At 42.7% G+C, this 23,156-nt stretch overlaps 1 protein-coding gene across 1 annotated transcript in view; it reads left to right on the plus strand.

Annotated features, from left to right (window-relative positions):
* The first annotated feature begins 206 nt into the window (after positions 1-206).
* The window catches only part of LOC137432271 (chemerin-like receptor 2), a 39,403-nt gene continuing 16,453 nt past the window's right edge, over positions 207-23,156 (plus strand). The window contains exon 1 of the mRNA XM_068124066.2: positions 207-297. Coding sequence (XP_067980167.1) covers positions 287-297 — 11 coding nt within the window. The 5' untranslated portion in view covers positions 207-286. The remainder of the gene's footprint in view (positions 298-23,156) is intronic.

The raw sequence follows: 23,156 nt of genomic DNA on the forward strand, positions 1-23,156 counted from the left end.
TGAGTGTATGAGTGAGTGTATGAATGAGTGTATGAGTAAGTGAATAAATGAGTGAGTGTTCAGAGCGAGTTACCCTAGCCTGGCGAGTGAATGTGTGAGTGTATGAGTGAGTGTATGAGTGAGTGTATGAGTAAGTGAATAAATGAGTGTGTGTTCAGAGCTAGTTACCCTAGCCTGGCGTGCAAACCTCGCAGGGGGCGTGTGTCGGGGTCCGAGCGAGTGCGGCTCAAATCGCCGCCTGTTTCCACCGGAGTGGAGTTCGGAGCGAAGCTCGGGATCGATCAACATGCACATCAGGTGAGTTTGTCCTGATTTTTGAAGGTTACGAATCGCACGTTTCGGGGCTCAAAGCGATCGAGTTATAACCAATGTGACGACTCCGTGTTGTGGTTGTTTTGTTCAATTTACGATCTTCCTTCGCATTTTTGTGACGTCTCCCGGTGGTTCCTCAGCGATTATTTAGTGCTGCGGGCACGTGTGATCGGTATGAAAGGTGAAATAAATAATATTCCATGTGTTTAACAAAGCAAGTGCTGTATCTGATGATCGGAGAAAAGTTCCAAGTCCATGACGAACCGGCTGGCCAGGTGTGACGTTCGACTGGAGCCGCTCTGGGAGGAATTTGTAATTTGTTCTGGGTGGATGTGACGCTTCTTCTTCATGAAAAACATCGTGAGATCTTTAACATCCATCACCTTACGATGTAACATCACCTTACGATGCAGCATCCAGCTTGCGCAGCACCAATGTGGCAGTTTATAGTCAGGTAATCGAACCTGGACTAGACAGCGCACAGGTAAGTAGGGGCCTACGTGTACCTTTACCCCCAACGTGTCAGGTAGCAGACCAGCCTGAACTACATGTTTCTCACTTCCCCTTGTTTATTATCAGGAATCAATATATTTACCATGTTATTAATTAATTATTTTAATGACGTCACCAAACTCGTCCAAACGAATTGAGGGGAAATGGCGGTAAAAGATTGGGGTAAGAACGGAGGAACGTGCACCCACCATCCTGCACTTGTATTGATTCGCAGAAAATGTTCTTTATTATGACATCTGTTGAGAGGGAAATGGAGTTCGGCCTAAGTTTGGCCCTCGAACCACTGACACAAGAATATGACGAATGGGTGTCCCTGCGCGGGACCTCGGGGGTTCACCGAGGACAGTTTGTGAATCATATTGGTAAACGTGCTGGAATTTAAACCCCACCCAGTGCGTACGTATTAAATAGACGACCCCCTGCTGTGCGTGACCGCAGAAGCACTTTCGAACTGGGATGTTGTTTTTGTGTTGATCTGTAAATTATTTCTGGATTTTCTGAAAAAGAGAGTGGATGAGAACCACACACACAAAACTGAGTGAGTGTGTGTGTGAGAGAGAGTGTGTGTGTGTGTGAGTGTGAGTGTGTGTGAGTGTGTGTGTGTGTGTGTGTGTGAGTGTGTGTGTGTGTGTGTGTGTGTGTGTGTGAGTGTGAGTGTGTGTGAGTGTGTGTGTGTGTGTGTGTGAGTGTGTGTGAGTGTGTGTGTGTGTGTGTGTGTGTGTGTGTGTGTGTGTGTGTGTGTGTGTGTGTGTGTGTGTGTGTGTGTGTGTGAGAGTAAATTTTCCTATTCTAATCCATTTGTTGGAAGGCTCGCCTCCAAGCTGTCCAGCCTGGGTTTGAATCCCGACCCAGCTATAAACTGTCATCCTGGTGCTTCACCGGCAGGACGATTCATGAGTGTGTGCTCCGTCCCTCGGATAGACGTTAAACATGGCGTCCTGTCTGCCGACATTAGTTGATGGTCGTTGGAGATCCCACGATGTCCATCGCGAGGAGTAGGAGAGCTATCGCCGGCATCCTGATTAAATAAATAAAAATTCCTGCAGTGATAACTTAGTTGAGCATAAGGCCTGGCCATCCAGTTCGTGCAAGACTTGGACCAAATTTCCCCCCAGCGAACCTCACAAGAACGTGGGAATAATCGGACTGATAAAGAAGAAGAAGCCCATGTGTGGAAAGGAAATAATGAAAATCCGCACAGGGTCAGACATGTGTTCTTGATATAATGTTTCTCCCTTTCTCTCCCATGAGTTGCACAAATTCCAGAAAAAGCTACAACGAGGAATCTTTCAGAGAGCCGGACGGAAAGAGTTTCGATCAAAATGCCATTTAAAGGTAACCTCAACTGAAAATTCCAAAACAAAGGAATACGACCGATTATACCTGGATATCACTACAGCTTGCCTTTCGGGATCTGTGATTGCGATGGGAAAAAGCATCCTTACATGACACGCTCCACTGCATACCTTCCACAAATAAAATGGACGATGGAAATGAAGGTTCAAAACTGAAGCGGAATTACAAGGGGATGTCGGAAAGATTTCCCTCCATCGATGAAGGATTGATTGATGGCTCAGGATCAATAAACATGGCAACTAGGACCGCACACACCTTGATGCTTCTTCGACGGAGTTTCCGGTCGGTGTCTCACACTTTTCCCAGCTGTGGGTGATGAGTTTCCTTACGTCATTTGTGAGTCTGGTGTTGCCTTAGCTGCCTTAAGATCTCAGGGTCTTGAGTTTGAACCCCTGTTGTGCTGTTAAATAACAACAGGTGGGTTGACTTAGCTTGTCATCCTTCCAAGGTCAGGAAAATGAATACCAGCTTAAAATATCAAAAAAAAATACCCCCCCAAAATACCAAAAATAAATAAATAAAATGAATACCAGCTTACTGAAATACAATACCAAAAAAAATAAAATAAAGAAAAATACCAGCTTCCTGAAATAAACCACCAAAAAATATTAATAAGAAGAACACCAGCTTACTGAAATAAAATACCAAAAAATGGGGAAAAAAGTACCAGCTTACTGAAATAAAATACCAAAAAATAAATAAATAATAATACCAGCTTACTGAAATAAACCACCAAAAAATAATAATAACAATACCAGCTTCCTGAAATAAAATACCAAAAAATGGGAAAAAAGTACCAGCTTACTGAAATAAAATACAAAAAATAATAAGAAAAATACCAGCTTACTGAAATAAAATACCAAAAAAGGATACCAGCTTACTGAAATAAAATACCAAAAAAGGAGGGGAAAAAAGAATATCAGCTTACTGAAATAAAATACCCCAAAAAAGAAAACAAGCTTTCTGAAATAAAATACCAAAATAAATAAAATAAAAATAATACCAGCTTACTGAAATAAACCACCAAAAAATAATAAGAAAAATACCAGCTTACTGAAATAAAATACCAAAAAATGGGGAAAAAAGTACCAGCTTACTGAAATAAAATTCAAAAAAAGAAATAAATAAATACCAGCTTAAAAATAAAATACCAAAAAAAAAAACTATACCAGCTTACTGAAATACAATACCAAAAAAGGGGAAAAAAAAGAATACCAGTTTACTGAAATACAATACCCCAAAAAAGAAAAAAGAAAAAAATAGAAAACCAGCTTACTGAAAAAAATACCAAAATAAATAAATAAACAAGAAGACGTCAAGTGGAGCACGATACTTGCAAAATCCACCCCCACCCCCCAAAAAAAAAAAATCCATTGATACAGCAAATTGTCCATTTCATCAAGATTAAAATTGACAATCTTGATCAAAGTTCGGGTCAACAAGAAGAAAAGTGACGATTTTTCAGATGAAAAATGATGATTTTGTAAGGTTGACCTTGAGTTGACCTTTGACATTTTGACCTCAAAAATAGTTACTTTCCCTATTTAGTGACTCAATGTGCAAATGCTGTTCAATTTTCAAGTCAATCGGATGAAAATTGAGGATTTTAAAAACTTGGCCTATGTTGACCTTTTGGCCTATGTTCACGTAAATATAATGTGTGGTTGAATTCAGTGACCAGATATGCAAGTCCTCTTCAAATTTCAAGTCAATTGGATGAAAATTGAGGATTTTAGAAATTTGGCCTATGTTGACCTTTTGGCCTATGTTCACCTAAAATATAATTTGTGGTTGAATTCAGTGACCAGATATGCAAGTCATCTTCAAATTTCAAGTCAATCGGATGAAAATTGAGGATTTTAGAAATTTGGCCTATGTTGACCTTTTGGCCTATGTTGACCTCAAATATACTTGGTGGTTGAATTCAGTGACCAAATATGCAAGTCCTCTTCAAATTTCAAGTCAATTGGTTGAAAATTTAGGATTTTAGAAATTTGGCAAAGTTGGTGACCTTTGGCCTATGTTGACCTTTTGACCTTTTGACCCCAAAAACAATAGGCTTCTCAATTGGGACGACCTATACAACTTCGTGAAGTTTCGTGACGATCGGTTTAAAATTGCAACCTGTAGGCCAGTGACAAACAAACAGACAAACAAAGACAAACAGACAGACAGAACCACAAACGCAACCGACCAATATACTTGAAAAATCTTTAATTTTGCAAGTAATAAGAATACCAGCTTACTGTAATAAAATACCAAAAAAGGGGAAGAAAAAAATGAATACCAGCTTACTGGAAACAGCCGCAATCAGCCGCAATCCCAGCAATGGTGCAACCAGCAGCCACGGCTGTATACAAAATAATCTTCTTTATTATAATGGAGCAAATGTACATGGTTATGCATGTATGTATGTATGTATGTATGTATGTATGTATGTATGTATGTATGTATGTATGTATGTATGTATGTATGTATATTTGTGACCAAAACGTCTTCTTTATAGATATGTATATATATATATATACCTGAAAAACACGGCCCTATGACGTGAGGGAGTGAAGAAATGTGACTATATATCTATAATTATGTACTGTTTGAAAGTCAGTGGCATCCTGTCTATTAATTACGTATTGTTGGAATATGCCTTTCAACCCTTTGGAATGCTGAGACCCCTCAGACCTTTGAAGACCCTTTGAAGAACCTTTTAAATACCTCTTAGGACCACCAAGATCCTGAAGACCACCAAGACCCTAAAAGACCCAGAGAACCCTAAACAACCCGAAAACCCAAAAGACCCCAAATATCCAAAAGACTCAAAAAGATCCAGAGGACCCAAAATACCCCAAAGACCCTGAAGACCATTAAGACCACAAAGACCTGTAAGATGCTTTAATAGACCCATTAGATAAACTTGGAACCTTTATCATTTCGAGCTTTTGACCACTTGGATCTTTTTAGATAAGAAATAAACAAGGAGAAAGACATAAAATGTCATAGCCCCCTTGGTTTTAGTAAATTTGCTGTACAGAGTTAAAGGCCGCCAGGAGGCCATCTTTGGTCGGATTAGAATCTTATTCATACGTACACTCACATTTATTGTCTTTGTGCCAAATTTGAACAAAATCTGTCCATGCATGTCCGAGAAATGGTTGGCGATGCGGTTAATTAACAAAATGGCCACCAGTCAGCCATGTTGGATCTGATCTGAAAAAAAAAACATGTCGTGCCTATGTAAACCATCATTCCTGATCTTTGAGCCAAGTTTAAACAAGATTGGTAAATGCATGTCCAATAAATGGTTGAGGACGTGGTCAATATCAGGGTTTTTAAAAATAACTAAAATGACCACCGGTCGGCCATCTTTCATTGCATTGAGAAACAAAATGATGTGCATATTTGTATAGCGTCGTGTATCGTCTTTGTGCCAAGGACGAGCAAAATCGGTCCATACATGTCCGAGATATAGTTGCGGACGGACGGACGGACGGACAGACGCACGGATGGACGTACGAGACCCAATCCATAAGCCCTCGTTTCGAACTAAGTCCAACCGGGGCTAATAATATCAGTAGACAGCTCAACAATGCGTGTGGAGAAAAGGAACTCTCTCTTCTCAATGGAGAAAGACCAAAGCAAACATAAGAGCCAACAAGTAGAGATACATTCAAAGTACACCGCCCCCCATGCCAAATAAATAAATAACATATCCACCAGTGCGTGGCATTGCAGAATTAAAATCTATAAATAGTGATCGTAAAATAATTAATTTCTGAATAATCGATTGGCTAATATCATACCCAAACCACCAGTGTTTCACCTGAAGCTGTAACTTTTTGAAAATTAATTAAACACCTAATTAATCAGAAATATTAAAATAATTAATTTAGGAAATAAATAATTATAAAAAATTATTATAAAATAATAATAAAATAATAAAAATAATAAAATAAAAAAATAATAAAAAAAATAAAAATAATAAAAATAATGAATTGATTAATCAATAAATCAAAAATATCCTTTATAGCCCAATCACTTGGTCACTGTCTTGTCCAAATATCAGCTTCCTAGCCAAAAAGGTGCCAGAGGTATTGCCCAGATGAGAAAGAAAATAGATAAATTGATTAAAAATGAAAATAAATAAATAATCGAAGTATAATAATTAAATTATTCATCAATTGGCTAATAGAATGCATAAACCATCATCGTTTCATCCAAATCTGTAACTTAAAAAAGAATTAAGTAATTAATCCCAAAAATTGATAGATTAATTGATTAATCAATAAATCAAAAATACCCTTTACAGCCAATTCACTTGGTCACTGTCATATCCAAATATTAGATTCCTAGCTCAAAAGGTGCTTGAGATATTGCCCAGATGAGAAAGAAAACAAATAAGTACTTTATAAATCGATGATAATTAAGTAATTGATCAATTAATTGATTAATCAAAAACAAAAAATACCATTTTTAACAAAGTACTTACTATTGTGCCCAAATTTCAGCCTCCTAGCTCAAAGGATGGCTGAGATGTCGCCCGGACAAATAAACAAACAAGAAAGATGTCATGCAGAACAAGATACGTACTTGCAAAATCCACCCCTCCTCAAAATAAAAAAATTGCCATGGATACATCAAATTGTCCATTTCATTAAGATTAAAATTGACGTTCTTAATCAAAGATCGGGTCAATAGGATTAAAATTGATGATTTTTCAGATGAAAATTTATCATATTAGAAGTTTGACCTTGAGTTGACCTTTGACGTTTTGACCTCAAATAGTTTGTTTCCCAATTTAGTGACTCAATATGCAAATTCTGTTCAACTTTCAAGTCAATCGGATGAAAAATGACAATTTTAGAAATTGGACCTCAAGATGACCTTTGACCTTTGACCTAAAAACAGGCTTCTACCTTATGACCAATTCTATAATCTTGTGAAGTTTCCTGAAGATTGGTTTAAAATTGTGACCTGTAGGCGATTGATAGACAGACAGACAGACAAACAGACAGAATAACACACGAGACCAACCAATATACTTGAAAAATCTTCGATTTTGCAAGTAACAAGAAAACAAGTAGAGATACATAAAAAGTTCATCACCCCCATGCCAAACAAATGAATAACATCCTCCAACACGCGACAGCTGGAGAGCAAATAGTCCAAACAGTTTGAACAACAAATAGCATGCTTGTGTGCTTCCCTCTCTCTCCCCGTCTTGTCTCCCGCTCCCTTCATTGTATGTTTTATGTGTCTGTGCATGTTTTCATGTTCAATGTGTTAGCTCTTATACGAGCCTCGATTCTGTCTCTCTATATATATATATATATATATACAACAACACAACAACATGCATTTTAAGGCCATTTTCCCTGCAAGAGCGGGGGTTAGCCTTGTGGTCCCCATGACAATGTTCTACATTTTTCCCTATTTTCTGCATCTCTCCTTGTTAACCCCCTTGCCCGCATTTCTTCTTCGACCATCTTTAGCCAAGTCTTTCTCGGTCTTCCCCATCCTCTACTTCCTTCTACATTCATTTCCATCACTCTTCTCAACCAGTCACTTTCATCCTTCCTCAACACATGACCAAACCATCTCAACCTGTTTCTCGTCACAGCATCCATCACAGGCTCTATTCCCATTATCTTTCGCAATTCATCATTTGTCTTCCTTTCTCTCAAGATACTCCGCACATCCATCGAACCATTCGCATTTCCACCCTTTCCAACCTTCGTTGCTGCTCTACGTTCATTACCCATGTCTCACTACCATAAATCATAACACTTCTCACACATGCAGCATACACCTTTCCCTTCAGCTTCAACGACACTCCCCTCCTCGTCAGCACGCCATTCAGTTCCCGAAACTTCGTCCGTGCACATCTCACTTGAGCAACCGTTGCCGAGTCTGATCCACCTTCTCCATTCAGCATGTCTCCGAGGTAGCAAAATGTTTTCACACCTTCCAGCTTCACGCCGTCTCCAAGATCCAACTCAACATTTCCTCCATCTGCAGCTCCCTCTGTGCACACCTTACATTTGAATGTAGCTGCCACACTGGTTAATGACCCTCTCAAACCACTACATTTTTGATGAACCCACTCAGCGTACATTGAATGGAATTCACTCCGACACCCTTCCTGCACACAGCACACGGCCACTTCCCAGTTCTTTCCACGTCACCACATGCTTTACCACTTGCCATCACCTTCGTTTTTCCGATATTCACCTTCAGACTTTTTGTCTCCATACATTCCTTCCACTTGTTCATCTTCTCCTTCAGTCCATCCATACTTTCCGCAATCAACACCAGATCATCTGCATACAACAACTCCCACAGTAAACCCTCCTTTACGTTCTGAGTCAGCACCTCAATCACAGCTACAAATAGTAGTGGACTTTGTACCGACCCCTGATGCACTCCCACCTTCACCTCAAACTCACCACTGTTTCCGTCTTTCGTCCTTACAGCTGTGCGTGCTCTTTTGTACATTGCCATCACTACTCTGATCAACCATTCCTCCACTCCTAACTTCCTCAATGCCCATGTCACTACTTCACGAGGAACCCTATCGAATGCTTTCTCCAGATCAACAAACCCAAGAAACAACTTCTTCCTCTTCTCCATATACTTCTCTTGCAACTGCCTCACAATAAAAAGCACGTCTGTCGTTTCTCTTCCTGGCATAAATCCAAACTGCATTTCGTCAATCTTCACTTTCTTCCTTATCCTCCTCTCCAACTCCCTTTCCAATACCTTCATTCCATGCTCCAATAACTTTATTGCTCGATACGAGCCACAGTCCAGAGGGTCACCTTTCCCCTTGTATAGAGGGACGAGGGTACTCAGTTCCCAATCCACTGGAATGCGGCCTTCTTTCACCACCAAATTGCAGATCTCTGTCATTCTCTTCACACCCCAATTTCCCGCTGCCTTCAACATATCTCCCACAACTCCCGTCGGCCCTCCCGCTTTTCTACTCTTCATTGCTTTTATCGCTTCCTCAACTTCCTTCTCGGTTATCTTCTCTGCCGGTCCTAAAACTGGGTTACTCTCTATGTTGCCATCCCATTCATTCTCTGTATTCAACAACATTTCCATATATCTCTTCAATCTTCCTTTAATTCCATCTGGGTCCACAACGATTTGTCCCACTTCATCCTTCAAGCAACTCACCCCCATCACATCACACCTCTCTTTCGCTATCTGCTTTGCAATCCTGAATACCGCTCTCTGACCGTCTTCTGAATCCAAGCGTTCTCCGAACATTTTCCTACATGCCTCCTGCGCCTTTGCTCCCTCTTTCTTTGCAGCCTTCTTGGCTGCCTTATAACTTTCATGCTCTGCCTTTTCTGCCCCCGTACCTTTCGCCTTCTGCCACTACTTGAACTTCTTCCTCTTCTCGTCAATCTTCTTTCCAACTTCATCATCCCACCACCATGTTTCCGAGTGCCTCGGTGGTCCTTTTGTCCATCCAGATACCTTACCAATGGCTCCCAACAGACTATCTTTCATTGACATCCAACCACTTTCAAGCTCAACCACATCATCCTCTACCATACTCAGCCTCTCTTTTAATGCCTCCCTCACTGTCACCTCTTTCAACCTCCACACCTTCATTCTCGGTTGGTACTTCACCGCCGAGCTCTCCTCGCACCTTTCACCCTTATGTCGCAGACAACCAAGTGGTGCTGTGAAACAGCCTCCTCCCCCGGGATCACCTTTGTGTCCCGGAGGTGCCCCCTATCTCGCCTACGCACTAGCAGGTTGTCAACGGTTGTCGTCGACCCACCTGACGTGTGTGTAACAAGCTTATTTTCCTCTTTCTGGAACTGAGTATTACAAATCAACAAATCAGCTCCATCAGCAAACTCCAAAATCCTTTCACCTTCTCCATTTCTCACACCATATCCGTAACCCCCATGAACTCCCTCAAAACCGTCCATACTCCTTCCCACATGTCCATTTAGGTCTCCTCCTACTACAACAACTTCCTCATCTTTCACGTTTTCCATCAGCTTCTCTATCGCACACCAGAACTTGTCCTTCTCTTCATCGCTCCGACCAACCTGCGGAGAATATCCCGAGATGACGTTCACCAAGAGCTTTCCAATCATCATTTTCACCATCATCAACCTATCACTCACTCTAGTCACACTCACCACACTGTCTACAAACTCCTCAGAAAACAGGACACCAACACCATTCACGCCCTCCGGGCACCCTTGCCACGCAAACTTGTATTTCTGTCCCTGCCTACCCTTCATCATTCTCACACCACTTCCCATCCATCTCGTCTCCTGCACATAACATATGTCCACTCTTCTTCTGACAAATACGTCCACCACTTCTCCTGATCTCCCTGTCATTGTCCCTACATTCCATGTCCCAAACCTCAGAAACCGATCTCCACGTCGGGCATCAGACGTTTCGTCGTCATAAATGGAATGATTTCCACCCTTGCTTCGATCGGGTTCCCCACCTTGAGTTTTGACGAGGGGGACTGGGGTCCCCCACGGGGTACTTCGGGCTGTACCCTGCCCATATGTAGTCGTAATTGTCATGGTTCTCTTTTTGAAGCAATGTTTTTTTTATGGCTGGATGCCCTTCCTGACGCCAACCCTTTTAGTCGCCTCTTACGACACGCAGGGATACGGTGTACCTATTCTAAACCGGGGTACACACCGGTATATATATATATATATATATATATACATATAAAAGTGACGGTATTGGGAGGGAGAGGTGTACAATAATTGATTGATTAATTATAAGTGTACAAGAATTAATTGCGTAATTAAAATAAATAAATAATAATCGTAAAATAATTAATTTCTTAATCAATTGCCTAATAGCAGACCTAAACCGCCAGTGTTTCATCCGAAGCTGTACCTTTTTGAAAATTTATTAAATAATTAATTTTTAAAATATGTAATCGATGAATTGTTAATTTAATAATTAATCGATCAATAATTCAAAAATACCCTTTACAGCCGAATCACCTAGGCATTGTCATGTCTAAATATCAGCTTCCTAACTCAAAAGATGCCTGAGATATTGCCCAGATGAGAAAGAAAATAAATAAGTGATTAATAAAAATAAAAAAAACCACCTTTAGAGGCCATTTTTCCCCGCAAAGCGGGGGTTGGCCTTTTTCGGGAACCGTGGTTGTTGTTGTTTTTCGGTCCCCTTTTTGAAGCAATGTTTTACGGCCGGATGCCCTTCCTGACGCCAACCCTTTTTGCCGCCTTTAACGACAAACAGGGAATTACCAGTGAACTGGTACTCAATTAGCTGACCTCGGAAGGATGACAGGCTGAGTCAACCCCCCTGGCGTTAATTCAGCAATCGACCGGGATTCGAAACCGGGATTCGAAACCGGGATTCGAAACCGGGATTGCGAACCCAGGATCCTAGGTTATCCTAAGCCGGCACCCTAGCCACTAGCCCAACACCAGGGACTAAATAAGTGATTAATAAATCGATAATAATTAAGTGATTAATCAATTAATTGATTCTTCAAAAAACAGAAAATTCTTTTTTTTGCCAAAGCACTTGCTCACTATTGTGCCCAAATTTCAGCTTCCTAACTCAAAGGATGGCTGAGATATCGCCCAGACAAACAAACAAACAAACAAATGGTGTAAAAACTGAGTACTCCCTTTCAGCGCGTGTCATCTCCGGGCTCCGGCAGCACCTGCAGATGGAATAGGAAAGGAGAGGTGTACAATATTTTTCTAACATCTGGCAGATAGCCAATACTTATCTACAGTTACATATGTATATATACATACACGTTTATAAAAAGTTGAGATCTTCCTGGAATGGTCAGCATTGTTAAAATGGTCTCCCTGGTAAGGTAGAGGCAGTGGGGGTGGATAGGATTTAATTGGAGTTTGATAGGTACCTGGATACATTGAAGATAATGGGGTATGGGGATATTAGCAGGACTCGTCAGTATCTTGTGTGTGGATCGGTGATGGGTACTGGGGTTGGTGCAGAGCAGGTATGATGGGCCAAATGGCCCCCAGCACCAAAGTTCCTTGCGTGTTATCTTTATGTGAGAATATAATCTCTAAAATTGTGGTGACACTAATAGGCTATCAGCTAGGGGGGTCAACCGGTACCAAATTGAGGGAGTAAGGCTAATAATGATTTTTGACAAGGTTTTTACCTCTAGAATAAGAAAATATGTGATAGCAAATTCAACGATGTAGCTAAATGTATGTTATCACCCATTTTCAAAATGGCCGCCAAATTTCTCAAAATATCAATGGTCAATGTAGTGTTTTTTTCACTATTCACCCTATACCCCAAATTTGGGTATCTTATACCTGGTTTTAGGGGTTAGAAATTATTTTACAACTTTCTAAATGTCATTAGATATTCATGAGAACAATAAATCCAATATGGCGTATTGGATTCTATCTTCTTGGATTAAAGTTCAGATGATGTATTTCATACTTTAAGAGAGTTGTAAAGTCTTAAACATCTCAAAACGCAATGCTATTTGTTACAAATTCCTACAAGAATATGAAACATGGTGTTTTTAATAGAAAACATGCATTTTGGCGGCCATTTTGAAAATGAGGTGATAACACCCATTTAGCTACATGGTTGAATTTGCTGTCACATATTTTCATATTCTAGGGGTAAAGACCGATCCAAAAATCAATATTAGGCTTACTCCCTCATTTTGGTACCAATGGACCCTATTTTGGGGGTCTGGCTGATGGCCTATAAGCTCGGAGTTAACTTAAACCGTTGGGAAAGGAAACAAATCCAAAATAGATTCAATGTTCTTGGGGAATGTTGCCAGGAACATTAAAGACACCACGGTGTCTTTCACAAGAGCAGACCATTATGTGCTGGCACCCTGGCCAAAGTCCTGCCAAGTTTGGTCATAATCCATCCATAACTTTTTTGAAACATCATATTGTACATCCTGTTTGGCCCAATCTCTCAATGGTTTAAAAAAATTAATAAATTATCGTATCCATATCTGGATTCGGATTTTCACCAAAATCGAATCAGGTTTTGCTTGTCACACACCCAACCTGTCCATCAAATTTCGTCCGAATCCGTCCACATCTTTTTGAGATATCCTACTCTCAGAGACAGACAAACTGGGGTGAAAACATAACCTCCGTCCTCCAGAGAACCGAGACAAGACTGGGTTTTTTTGTCTAATCTGAGAGTAGTTGTGGAATAGTTTGATCAAAGGGGTAATAGGAGCAGGGATAGTCGAATGAAAACATTTTCACAAACTAGAGTTCACAGAACACGATACCCCATGAAGTGTGCAAATGTGTACTTCAATTTAAATTAAATAACGACTGTAAGATCCTCAAACAAATTCCGGAAGTTTAGCGCTGTTGAAGCAATCTTATACACCACATATACACCACCGGTCAAAAGTTTTAGAACACCTCAGTTTTTCCCGTTTTTATTGAAATTTACGCAGTTTAATGTCTCAATGTACTCTGAAATTAAGCACAGAACAAATAAACAATTGGAGATAAAAAAGAAATCATAGAATCATTTTGTTTAACAAAATTTAATTTAAATTTTTGACTCGGCAAAGTCGCCACCTTTTGCAGGTATAACTGCCGAACACACTCGTAGCATTCTTTCTACAATGGAAATCAAATATTGTTCGGGAAGTTCTTCCCAACAATGTTGCAGAAGTTCCCACAAATGCGTTGCACTTGTAGGTTGCTTTGCTTTCACCCTTCTGTCCAGTTCATCCCAAACCAGCTCGATGGGGTTTAAGTCTGGAGACTGTGCGAGCCATTCCATGATTTGAAGCCTACCGTCTTGTTCTTTTCCTCGCAGGTAGTTTTGACATAGCCTGGAGGTGTGTTTCGGGTCATTATCTTGCTGTAGGATGAACCCCTGACCAACTAGGTGTATACCAGTGGGTATTACATGGCGCTGCAAAATGCTGTGGTAGCCTTTTTGGTTCAGGGTGCCAGTCACTCTGTGCAAATCACCGACTCTGGATCCAGCAAAAGAGCCCCAGACCATCACGCTTCCTCCTCTATGTTTGACAGTTGGTGTCACACACTGAGGAACCATCCTTTCGCCTACTCGATGGCGTACAAAAACCCTGCGTGATGAACCAAAGATTTCAAATTTTGATTCATCGGTTCATGAGACCTTCTTCCAGTCTTCAGTAGTCCACTGGCGGTGCTTCATGGCCCAGGCAAGCCTCTTTTTCTTATTTTGCCATCTTCGCAATGGCTTTCTTACTGCCACTCGACCTGTCAAACCTGCAGCTCGAAGTCTTCCCTTCACAGTTGAAACTGAGACTTGCTTACTTCGACCAGTGTTGAGCTGTGCTTGAAGCTGTTGTCCTGTGAGCCGCCTATCACGCAAGCTGTTGACTCTCAGAAATTTGTCTTCTGATTCTGTTGTGGCTTTGGGTCTGCCAGACCTCTTCCTGTCAGAGTTTCCTCCAGTTTCCAAGTGTCTTTTGATGGTGTAGGAAACTGTACTCACTGACACCTTGGCTTTCTTTGCAATTTCTCCAAAGCAAAGACCTACGCTTTTAAGGGTTATAATGATCTGTCTGTCTTCCTTTGGAAATTGCCTTTTTCTCGCCATTATGATAGCAATATACTACTTCCTGCAGTGCAATATTGTCCAAATAATGCTTCAGAGGGTGTAATAACAGTCTGTTCCAATACTGCTTTTATACAGACAGGGGGTTTGTTATCAAGCAATCAGCAGAGGGTGGGACACCTGTAGGAATTGTTTGCATCAACTTTCAAGGCTTAATTTACTTACATTGCTGCAGAACAGCTGTAAGTTGTTAACCCATTACTTGTTCCCTGAAGAAGGGCTTTTTTTTTTTTTTTTACAATATAATTGCAATTTACATTCTTTTCCCGTTTTTACGAACCTAAACTTTTTTTTAACCTCGAGCAGTTCACTGCTTACCTTTGTACCATTTCAGGTTATTCACTGGACTTGAATTGCTTAGATTTCAATAAAAACTGGAAAGATTGAGGTGTTCTAAAACTTTCGACCGGTAGTGTATATATATACACCACTGCACACCACAATCTTATACACCACTTATACACCATCCATCCTTATACACCATCCACCCTTATACACCACCCACCCTTGTACACCACCCACCCTTATACACCACCTTATTTAACATGTCCAAGTGCTGCTAAACTGGAGGTTTTAGGAAGTGACAAGAAGGCATTTTGTCTTCTACACTGTTCAACTATATAATAAAAAATAATAAAGAAATTTAAAAAACGAGAAAAAATTAATTCCACAATTTCACCACCGTTTTGTCGCTGTTGATACACCGTTTCTTACACCCCCTCGTTTAACACTTCACATTAGTTCTTCGTGCTTGTTGTTTGTGTCCTTTATATCATCCTTAAAAACAGTAAGTTTTCCGTTTGGAATGATTTTCAATTTTGTTTTACAGACAGAATAAAACAAAAAATCTCACTCCTCTCTGCGCGCACAAGGGTCGGGACAAATTGATGTTCTTATTCGTGTTCAAAATATAACGTTGAATTGACATAAGTTGTTCCTCGATCATAACCTAATGTTTCTGGACAGACAGACAGACGGATGGACTGATGGATGGACGGACATTAACCGATTGCTTAACCCTGCTTCTTGCTTCGCGTGCGTCGAAAACCAAGAGCGAAAAATAAATAAACAATCATTGCATCAATTCGTGGACTTCCTGCCACTGATTACTATCACTATCGCATCGCACCTGCCCATCAATGTCTTCCTCTAATCAGAGAACTCTCCTGCCTCGACCCCTCTTGACGGCTCACGAAGTCTCACGGCCAGGACAAGACTAAGCTTCATGGAGGTTTCATGTTCACCCTACCAGGAAGTAATCATGAGCAATGCATCATGGGGGTTTGAATGTGATGTTGTGTTTAAGAAGTTGACGAGTTTTCTACGGAACGGAAGTGAATGTGCGAGGCTTTTCTTGAATATGGAAGTGAATGTGCGAGGCTTTTCTTGAATACGGAAGTGAATGTGCGAGGCTTTTCTTGAACACGGAAGTGAATGTGCGAGGCTTTTCTTGAACACGGAAGTGAATGTGCGAGGCTTTTCTTGAACACGGAAGTGAATGTGCGAGGCTTTTCTTGAACACGGAAGTGAATGTGCGAGGCTTTTCTTGAACACGGAAGTGAATGTGCGAGGCTTTTCTTGAACACGGAAGTGAATGTGCGAGGCTTTTCTTGAACACGGAAGTGAATGTGCGAGGCTTTTCTTGAACACGGAAGTGAATGTGCGAGGCTTTTCTTGAACACGGAAGTGAATGTGCGAGGCTTTTCTTGAACACGGAAGTGAATGTGCGAGGCTTTTCTTGAATACGGAAGTGAATGTGCGAGGCTTTTCTTGAACTTGGAAGTGAATGTGTGAGGCTTTTCTTGAACACGGAAGTGAATGTGCGAGGCTTTTCTTGAACACGTTTGGGATGGCTATTTGAGTTTGGTCCAAGAAAATTTTCCTGGCAGACTGTACCAGGAGGTTGCATCACAGCTTGCCTCCCATTCCAGGAATAAGTTGAGGGTACCTCGAGTTGATGTCCTCTTGGTGAGCTGTCAGCTTCCTCCAAGGGCAAGGTACCAAAGGGAGGTTCCTTCCATCCAAAGCTGCCATGCTTGTCGCTGGTTGGCCAGTTTGGTGTCCTCATTTGAGCATTTAGCTCGTGCATCACGTGGTTCATGACGTGACACTTGAATCCCAGGTTCAAATCACATACACCGTGTTACTCGATCATTGCCTCTCAACGCCCATGGAATGTGTGTAAAAGTGCACTGTAGTGTCGCAATCTGTCTTCTACCGATTTCTTTCTGTCTTCTCCCGACTCCTCTCCGACCTTGCTCCCCCAGCTTTATCTGTGCTCTGTCCCCCAAATATTCCTACAGGTCACACAAGATCTGCCAGCAACCCTCTAATGGTTAAATTGCCAAAATCAAGACTCTCTGCTCACCTTCACTCTTTCATTCCTCTTTTCTCCTGCCTCTGGAACAAACTCCCTCACTCTCTTCAATCCCACTCCTCCCTCCAGGTCTTTAAAACAGCTGTTCACCACCATCTCTTATCTTCCCCCATCCAAAACCTTGATCTTTTCTGCCCCTGTTAATACAAATCCACCTTTTTCAAATTCCGTTTTCTTTCCTGAAAGTCTAAGTCGTGTCCATTTCTTTTATACCTTGTACCGAGATGTTATGGTTAGAGGGTTTTAAACCTAATCCCACACCACCCTCCTACTTCCCCCCAAGCCTTCTCCTTTCCACAGATCTACTGATGTCCCTGTTCTTTACTGTTGTTATGCTTCTCTCTCTCTCCCCCTCTTGTCTCCCGCTTCCTTTATTATATGTTTTTTGTATGTTTCTGTTTATGTTTTATGTGTTAGCTCTTACACGAGCCTCGAATTTGTATACAAAAAACAACAACCTATCTGCGCTCTTTGACATTCTCTCTTCCCGCATCACACCAAATGTCCAGCCCATCTTAGCCGGCATTTCACCAACCGGCTGCTCAAGCCCATCTGCACACCAATCTCTTCCCTCAGTTAATCCATTCTCCTTCTATCCAGCCTCTTCCTTCCCACAATCCTCCTGACCTGGTTGTTCTCGCAAACCTGTAGCCTCTGTTGTCTTTCTGTCAGTGCCACCATCTACAGACCGTAGAGGGAGGCTGGCGTTAAACAAGACAACAGAACCTTTCCTTACAACCTCCTTGACATCTTTGTCTGCCATTACACTCTCCACCCTCCTCCACACATTCACACCCCCCTGAATCCTTCGCAACTCTGCCTCTGACTTACCACCCACAGTCACTGTTACACCCAGATCCTCAAACCTATTTCCTTGTCTGATCTTCTTCCTCTCTAACCTGATATTCATTTATTTTCTCTGCTGCCAAACCCACATCACCTCCATCTTCTCCATGCTCATTTTCAGCCCAAGTTTCTTAAATGCCCCCTTCCACTCCCCCAGTACTTCCTGCATCTCCCACCAACTCTCCACCCCAACAACCAGATCGTCAGCATACAATAACCTCCCCAGAATATCTTTCATGTCTACCTTCCTGCTTACCAGCTCCATCACCATGATAAACAGGAGTGGGTTGCAATCGCTTCTCTGCCTCAAACCGATGTTCACATTGAACTTCTCCGACATCTCAGGACCAACCAAAACTCTTCCTTTTGTTCCCTTGCCCATCTCGTCCACCAACCTAACTTCTGCTTCTGGCACTCCCATCCATCTCAGTGTCGCCATCACCATCTCTCTCGGAACAGTGTCGTAGGCCTTCTCCAGATCCACAAATCCCAATGCCATTTCACCTTGCACCTCCAATCTCTTCTCCAACATAGTATGTCTCAGCATGAACATCCCTTCTGTCGTTCCCCTACACATTCTAAACCGCTGCTGCTCTACTCCGATCTCCTTCTCCACACTCTTCGTTATCCTCCCATCCAGAACCCTCTCCAGCACCTTCATGACATGACTAAGGAGTGTGATGCCCCTGTACTTCCCCGGATCTTGAACATCCCCGTTCCCCTTCCATATTGGGACAATTAACCCTTTCCTCCACTCATCCGATATTGAACCATCTCTCATAGATACATTCAACAACCTCTTTGTCCACCTGACTCCGACTTCTCCCACTTGTTACGTGGTCCCCTCGGTGACTACCTGGTCTCGGTGACCCCCGGACCGTGAGAGGACCTTCGCCAGAAAGTAGTATTATATATATGCGCTTTCGCAACGCAATCCCTATGAATTCCACCCAAGAGAAACTGATGTGCAATGATATATTTCCAGGGTAAGGATATCATACGATTTCAATGATACAATCACGGATATTCCCCGAGCAATCAACAACAAACAACCATCAACAATTCCCAATCCACAATCAATTCCCTATATGATTAAGATGGCCATCTTATATATGTGTGTCCACTTCTGTACTCACGACCCCCTTTTGGTCTCTGCCCCTCACAATGTCTCTGGGCCCCTCCTGACCGAGATGCTGATCGGCGTCGCCGCACTCGGGCGGTGGAACGAACCCCGGGTGGACGTGTTTCCACCGGGCAGGTATCGTACCAGGCACCGCGGCTGCAGCCCCTCGTGGCCACGCGAAGCGGGTACGGTAAAGCAAGCCAAAAGCCCCACGCCGCTTGCAAGGCGTGTTAGGCCCCCAACGTGCGACCCGTACGCGTCTGTTTAGACGGTGCCGCGAACGGTGCCAGACGCGGGGTCGATGCACGGCCCCACGTCAACTTGACGTCTCCACCGGGTAGGTACACGTCCCGGTAACTCCTCTCGCCAGACGGGCTTCGGAACGCCGCTTTTCCACGCAGCGCAAGGTCGATCCCACCTTTCGTCGGAGCGGGGCGAGGAAGAAGAATAACCGTCGCTTTTCTTCCTCGTGTCTTTCCTCTTCCGTTTCCGGTTTCTTTTTCAGAAGGGCTCCTGACCCTCCAACCACAACAACCCTTAATCTACTACGCATGGATAAGCAAAGACCTGAATGGTAATTCACATACATTCACATAAATATGTAACACACTGCAATTATCATCTCTGTACACACCTCATCAATGCCTGGCACTCTTCCCTTCTTCATCCTCTTCAATGTCAGAATAACTGTTCCTTCAATCTAGCTCGACCATAGTTACGAACATCAAAATAAATCTTGAATATCAGCAGGTGAGGACACCAGTTACTGACCATCATGTTTAGGTTTATGGTATGAGAGATATAACTTGGAATTTTACCTTGAAGCTTATTCAGTCCGACAGGAGCTTCGACCAGTGTAAGGAAGGCAGTGATGGCGGCACCCACGTGTGACGTCACCTACAGCTCGAGGCACAGGTTAATCAATGACGTTCCGCGATCACTAAAACGTCACTCTTTAGATCTTCCTGAAATTAAAAATACCCTGGAATGTGAAGAGGATACCCAGCTAACACAACACCGTTGGGCCAACGTTGGAGCAACGTCAGCACTTACGTTGGACCAACGTCAAAAACTATAGCCCAGCCAACGTTGGCCCAACGGTGTTGTGTTAGCTGGGTATGAATGACAATTTATACGGAAGCGGGATTAAGATCCACCCACTAAATCCGCCAGATGGGACACCCGGTGTAACGTCTAATTGATGGTTTGCCCTACCTGTGCCAGCTCAGAGGTGAGCGTACGTACCTCCAGGCCATCCTGGCAGCCCCGACTGCTGCACATGATAAAATAATGTAAAAAATTCATGATTTGTTTTGTTAACATTATAAAAAAGTGTATTATTTGCACTTTTGAGAAGGTGTTGTTTGTGCAAGTCTTGAGTCGTTATGACGGTGGGAAGCAGGGGAAGGGGAGTGTTGGGGGGTACTGTTGGCATATGTCATCGGTGTACCTCTGGATTATTGGCAAAAGAAGGGCTTCATAACAATCCGCGTGCATAGACTGTGCAGAAGGAATGTAGCAGAGTCTGGACTGTGGAGGCGTTTGGAAGGAAAGTTCAGCCAGATGTCCCATCTGCAATGTGGACATAAAGAGCTTTCCCCTTTTTGTTGTTGCCTTACGGTCCATAAAACCTCAATGTATGAGGCGGAACTTCCATGACAACTCGCATTTCTGGCTAAATGACCGTTCTTCCCCAATTCTTTTTTTTCCCCAAAGCATTTCCTGGAAAGCATTTGAATTGAATCGGAAATGGAATTTGTGCCATAAAGTTGTTTTACAGTCCACCAGTGATATGAAAATGCAACGCGAGGCCACTTTTGCCTGGTTTGATTCGATGGTTGAAGCACTTGGCATCTTCACGCTGCTTCAAACACCACAGGTACAGCAGGTATGCGAGACTTCAGGAGTTGCTAAAAAACGTGGTGAAACGCATCGTCAGAAAATACGACCCCGAATATATTAAGTTTGGATTTACAGTGACAGGGGATTCAGCCAGAGAGGGCAAACAAGTTCCTGTTACCTTTCACCACCACATACCTGTGTGAGTCAGGGTTTTCACCACCACATACCTGTGTGAGTCAGGGTTTTCACCACCACATACCTGTGTGAGTCAGGGTTTTCACCACCACATACCTGTGTGAGTCTGGGTTTTCACCACCACATACCTGTGTGAGTCTGGGTTTTCACCACCACATACCTGTGTGAGTCTGGGTTTTCACCACCATATACCTGTGTGAGTCTGGGTTTTCACCACCGCATACCTGTGTGAGTCAGGGTTTTCACCACCACATACCTGTGTGAGTCAGGGTTTTCACCACCACATACCTGTGTGAGTCAGGGCTTTCACCACCACATACCTGTGTGAGTCAGGGTTTTCACCACCACATACCTGTGTGAGTCTGGGTTTTCACCACCACATACCTGTGTGAGTCAGGGTTTTCACCACCACATACCTGTGTGAGTCAGGGTTTTCACCACCACATACCTGTGTGAGTCAGGGTTTTCACCACCACATACCTGTGTGAGTCAGGGCTTTCACCACCACATACCTGTGTGAGTCTGGGTTTTCACCACCACATACCTGTGTGAGTCAGGGTTTTCACCACCACATACCTGTGTGAGTCAGGGTTTACACCACCACATACCTGTGTGAGTCAGGGTTTTCACCACCACATACCTGCGTGAGTCAGGGCTTTCACCACCACATACCTGTGTGAGTCAGGGCTTTCACCACCACATACCTGTGTGAGTCAGGGTTTTCACCACCACATACCTGTGTGAGTCAGGGCTTTCACCACCACATACCTGTGTGAGTCAGGGTTTACAATTGTGACCTGCTCAAAATCAAAGACCAGGAATAAACTGAAAGCAACTTTGAATGCTGCTCTCTACGAGTCTACCCACCCCACCTCGGCCTGATCTGATTGGTTCTCAGAAGCAAGCCCAAGTATCCCACTGACGTAAGCAGCACTCTATATTTAAGGCTTAAATGTCTTAAATAAGGAACCAAATAAAGTTGTTATTATTATTATTATATTTTAATTAATCCATTGCAGCAGACAGCTACATATAACTGTAAGTTCAGAACACGCTGTTTTTTAAAGTTATCATTATTTATTTTGTGGGCCGTGACCTTTATGACATGTACTCAAGTGGGTCTTGAGGTGCAATAGGTTGAGAACCCCTGATCTACAGGATCGGCACGTTGGCTCCCCACGAGATAAACAAGCACTTTTCATTCATTTAGACCTCCTGTCTCTTGCAACTTTTCAACCCTTTCCCTCTCTGTTTCCCCCATTTTATTAACCCCCATTGGACTTAGTCCGAAACGGGGGATTATGAATTTGGTCTCGTCTGTCTGTCGGTCTGTGCATCCGCAACCATATCTCGGAGATGTATGGATCTATTTTATTCATACTTGGTACAAAGACAACACCTGATGGTATACATATGCACAATATTTTGTTTCGCGATGTGATCAAATATGGCCGACTGGCGGCTATTTTTGGTTGTAAAAAATACCCCGATGTTGATCATATCCTAAACTATTTCTTGGACATTCATTTACCAATGTTGTTCAAACTTGGCACACAGATAAAGCCCCAGTCATACCGGCCATTTTCAGGCCACGAATCACCACGACCTAAGATCGGGGCGACATTCTTGGCCAGATCGTATCGGGGTCCTGGCGATTCCTGGATGATCGGGGTGTACTCGGCAGTTCGGGTCGAGACGGGAAGCCGCCCCGACAATTTTGAACTGTTCAAAATTATCGTGGCGATTCGTGGCGTTTTTCAAACTCTTGCTGCTGTCTGGAGGGTGTCGTACGGGCGCGTGTGGGCATCGGGAAAATGGTCGTGGAGTGTTTTGCGGCGGTCGGGAAACTTGGCTGCCACGATTCGCTCCGCATCCAGCAAGCACTGATACGACCGCCTTACGTCCTCACATGGACGCCGTACGACCGCCATCACGATCTTCCAAGAATTGCCCCGATCCGTCCCGACC

Source organism: Myxine glutinosa, chromosome 8 (assembly GCF_964187855.1).
Source record: "Myxine glutinosa chromosome 8, kmMyxGlut1.1, whole genome shotgun sequence".
NCBI lineage: Eukaryota > Metazoa > Chordata > Myxini > Myxiniformes > Myxinidae > Myxine > Myxine glutinosa.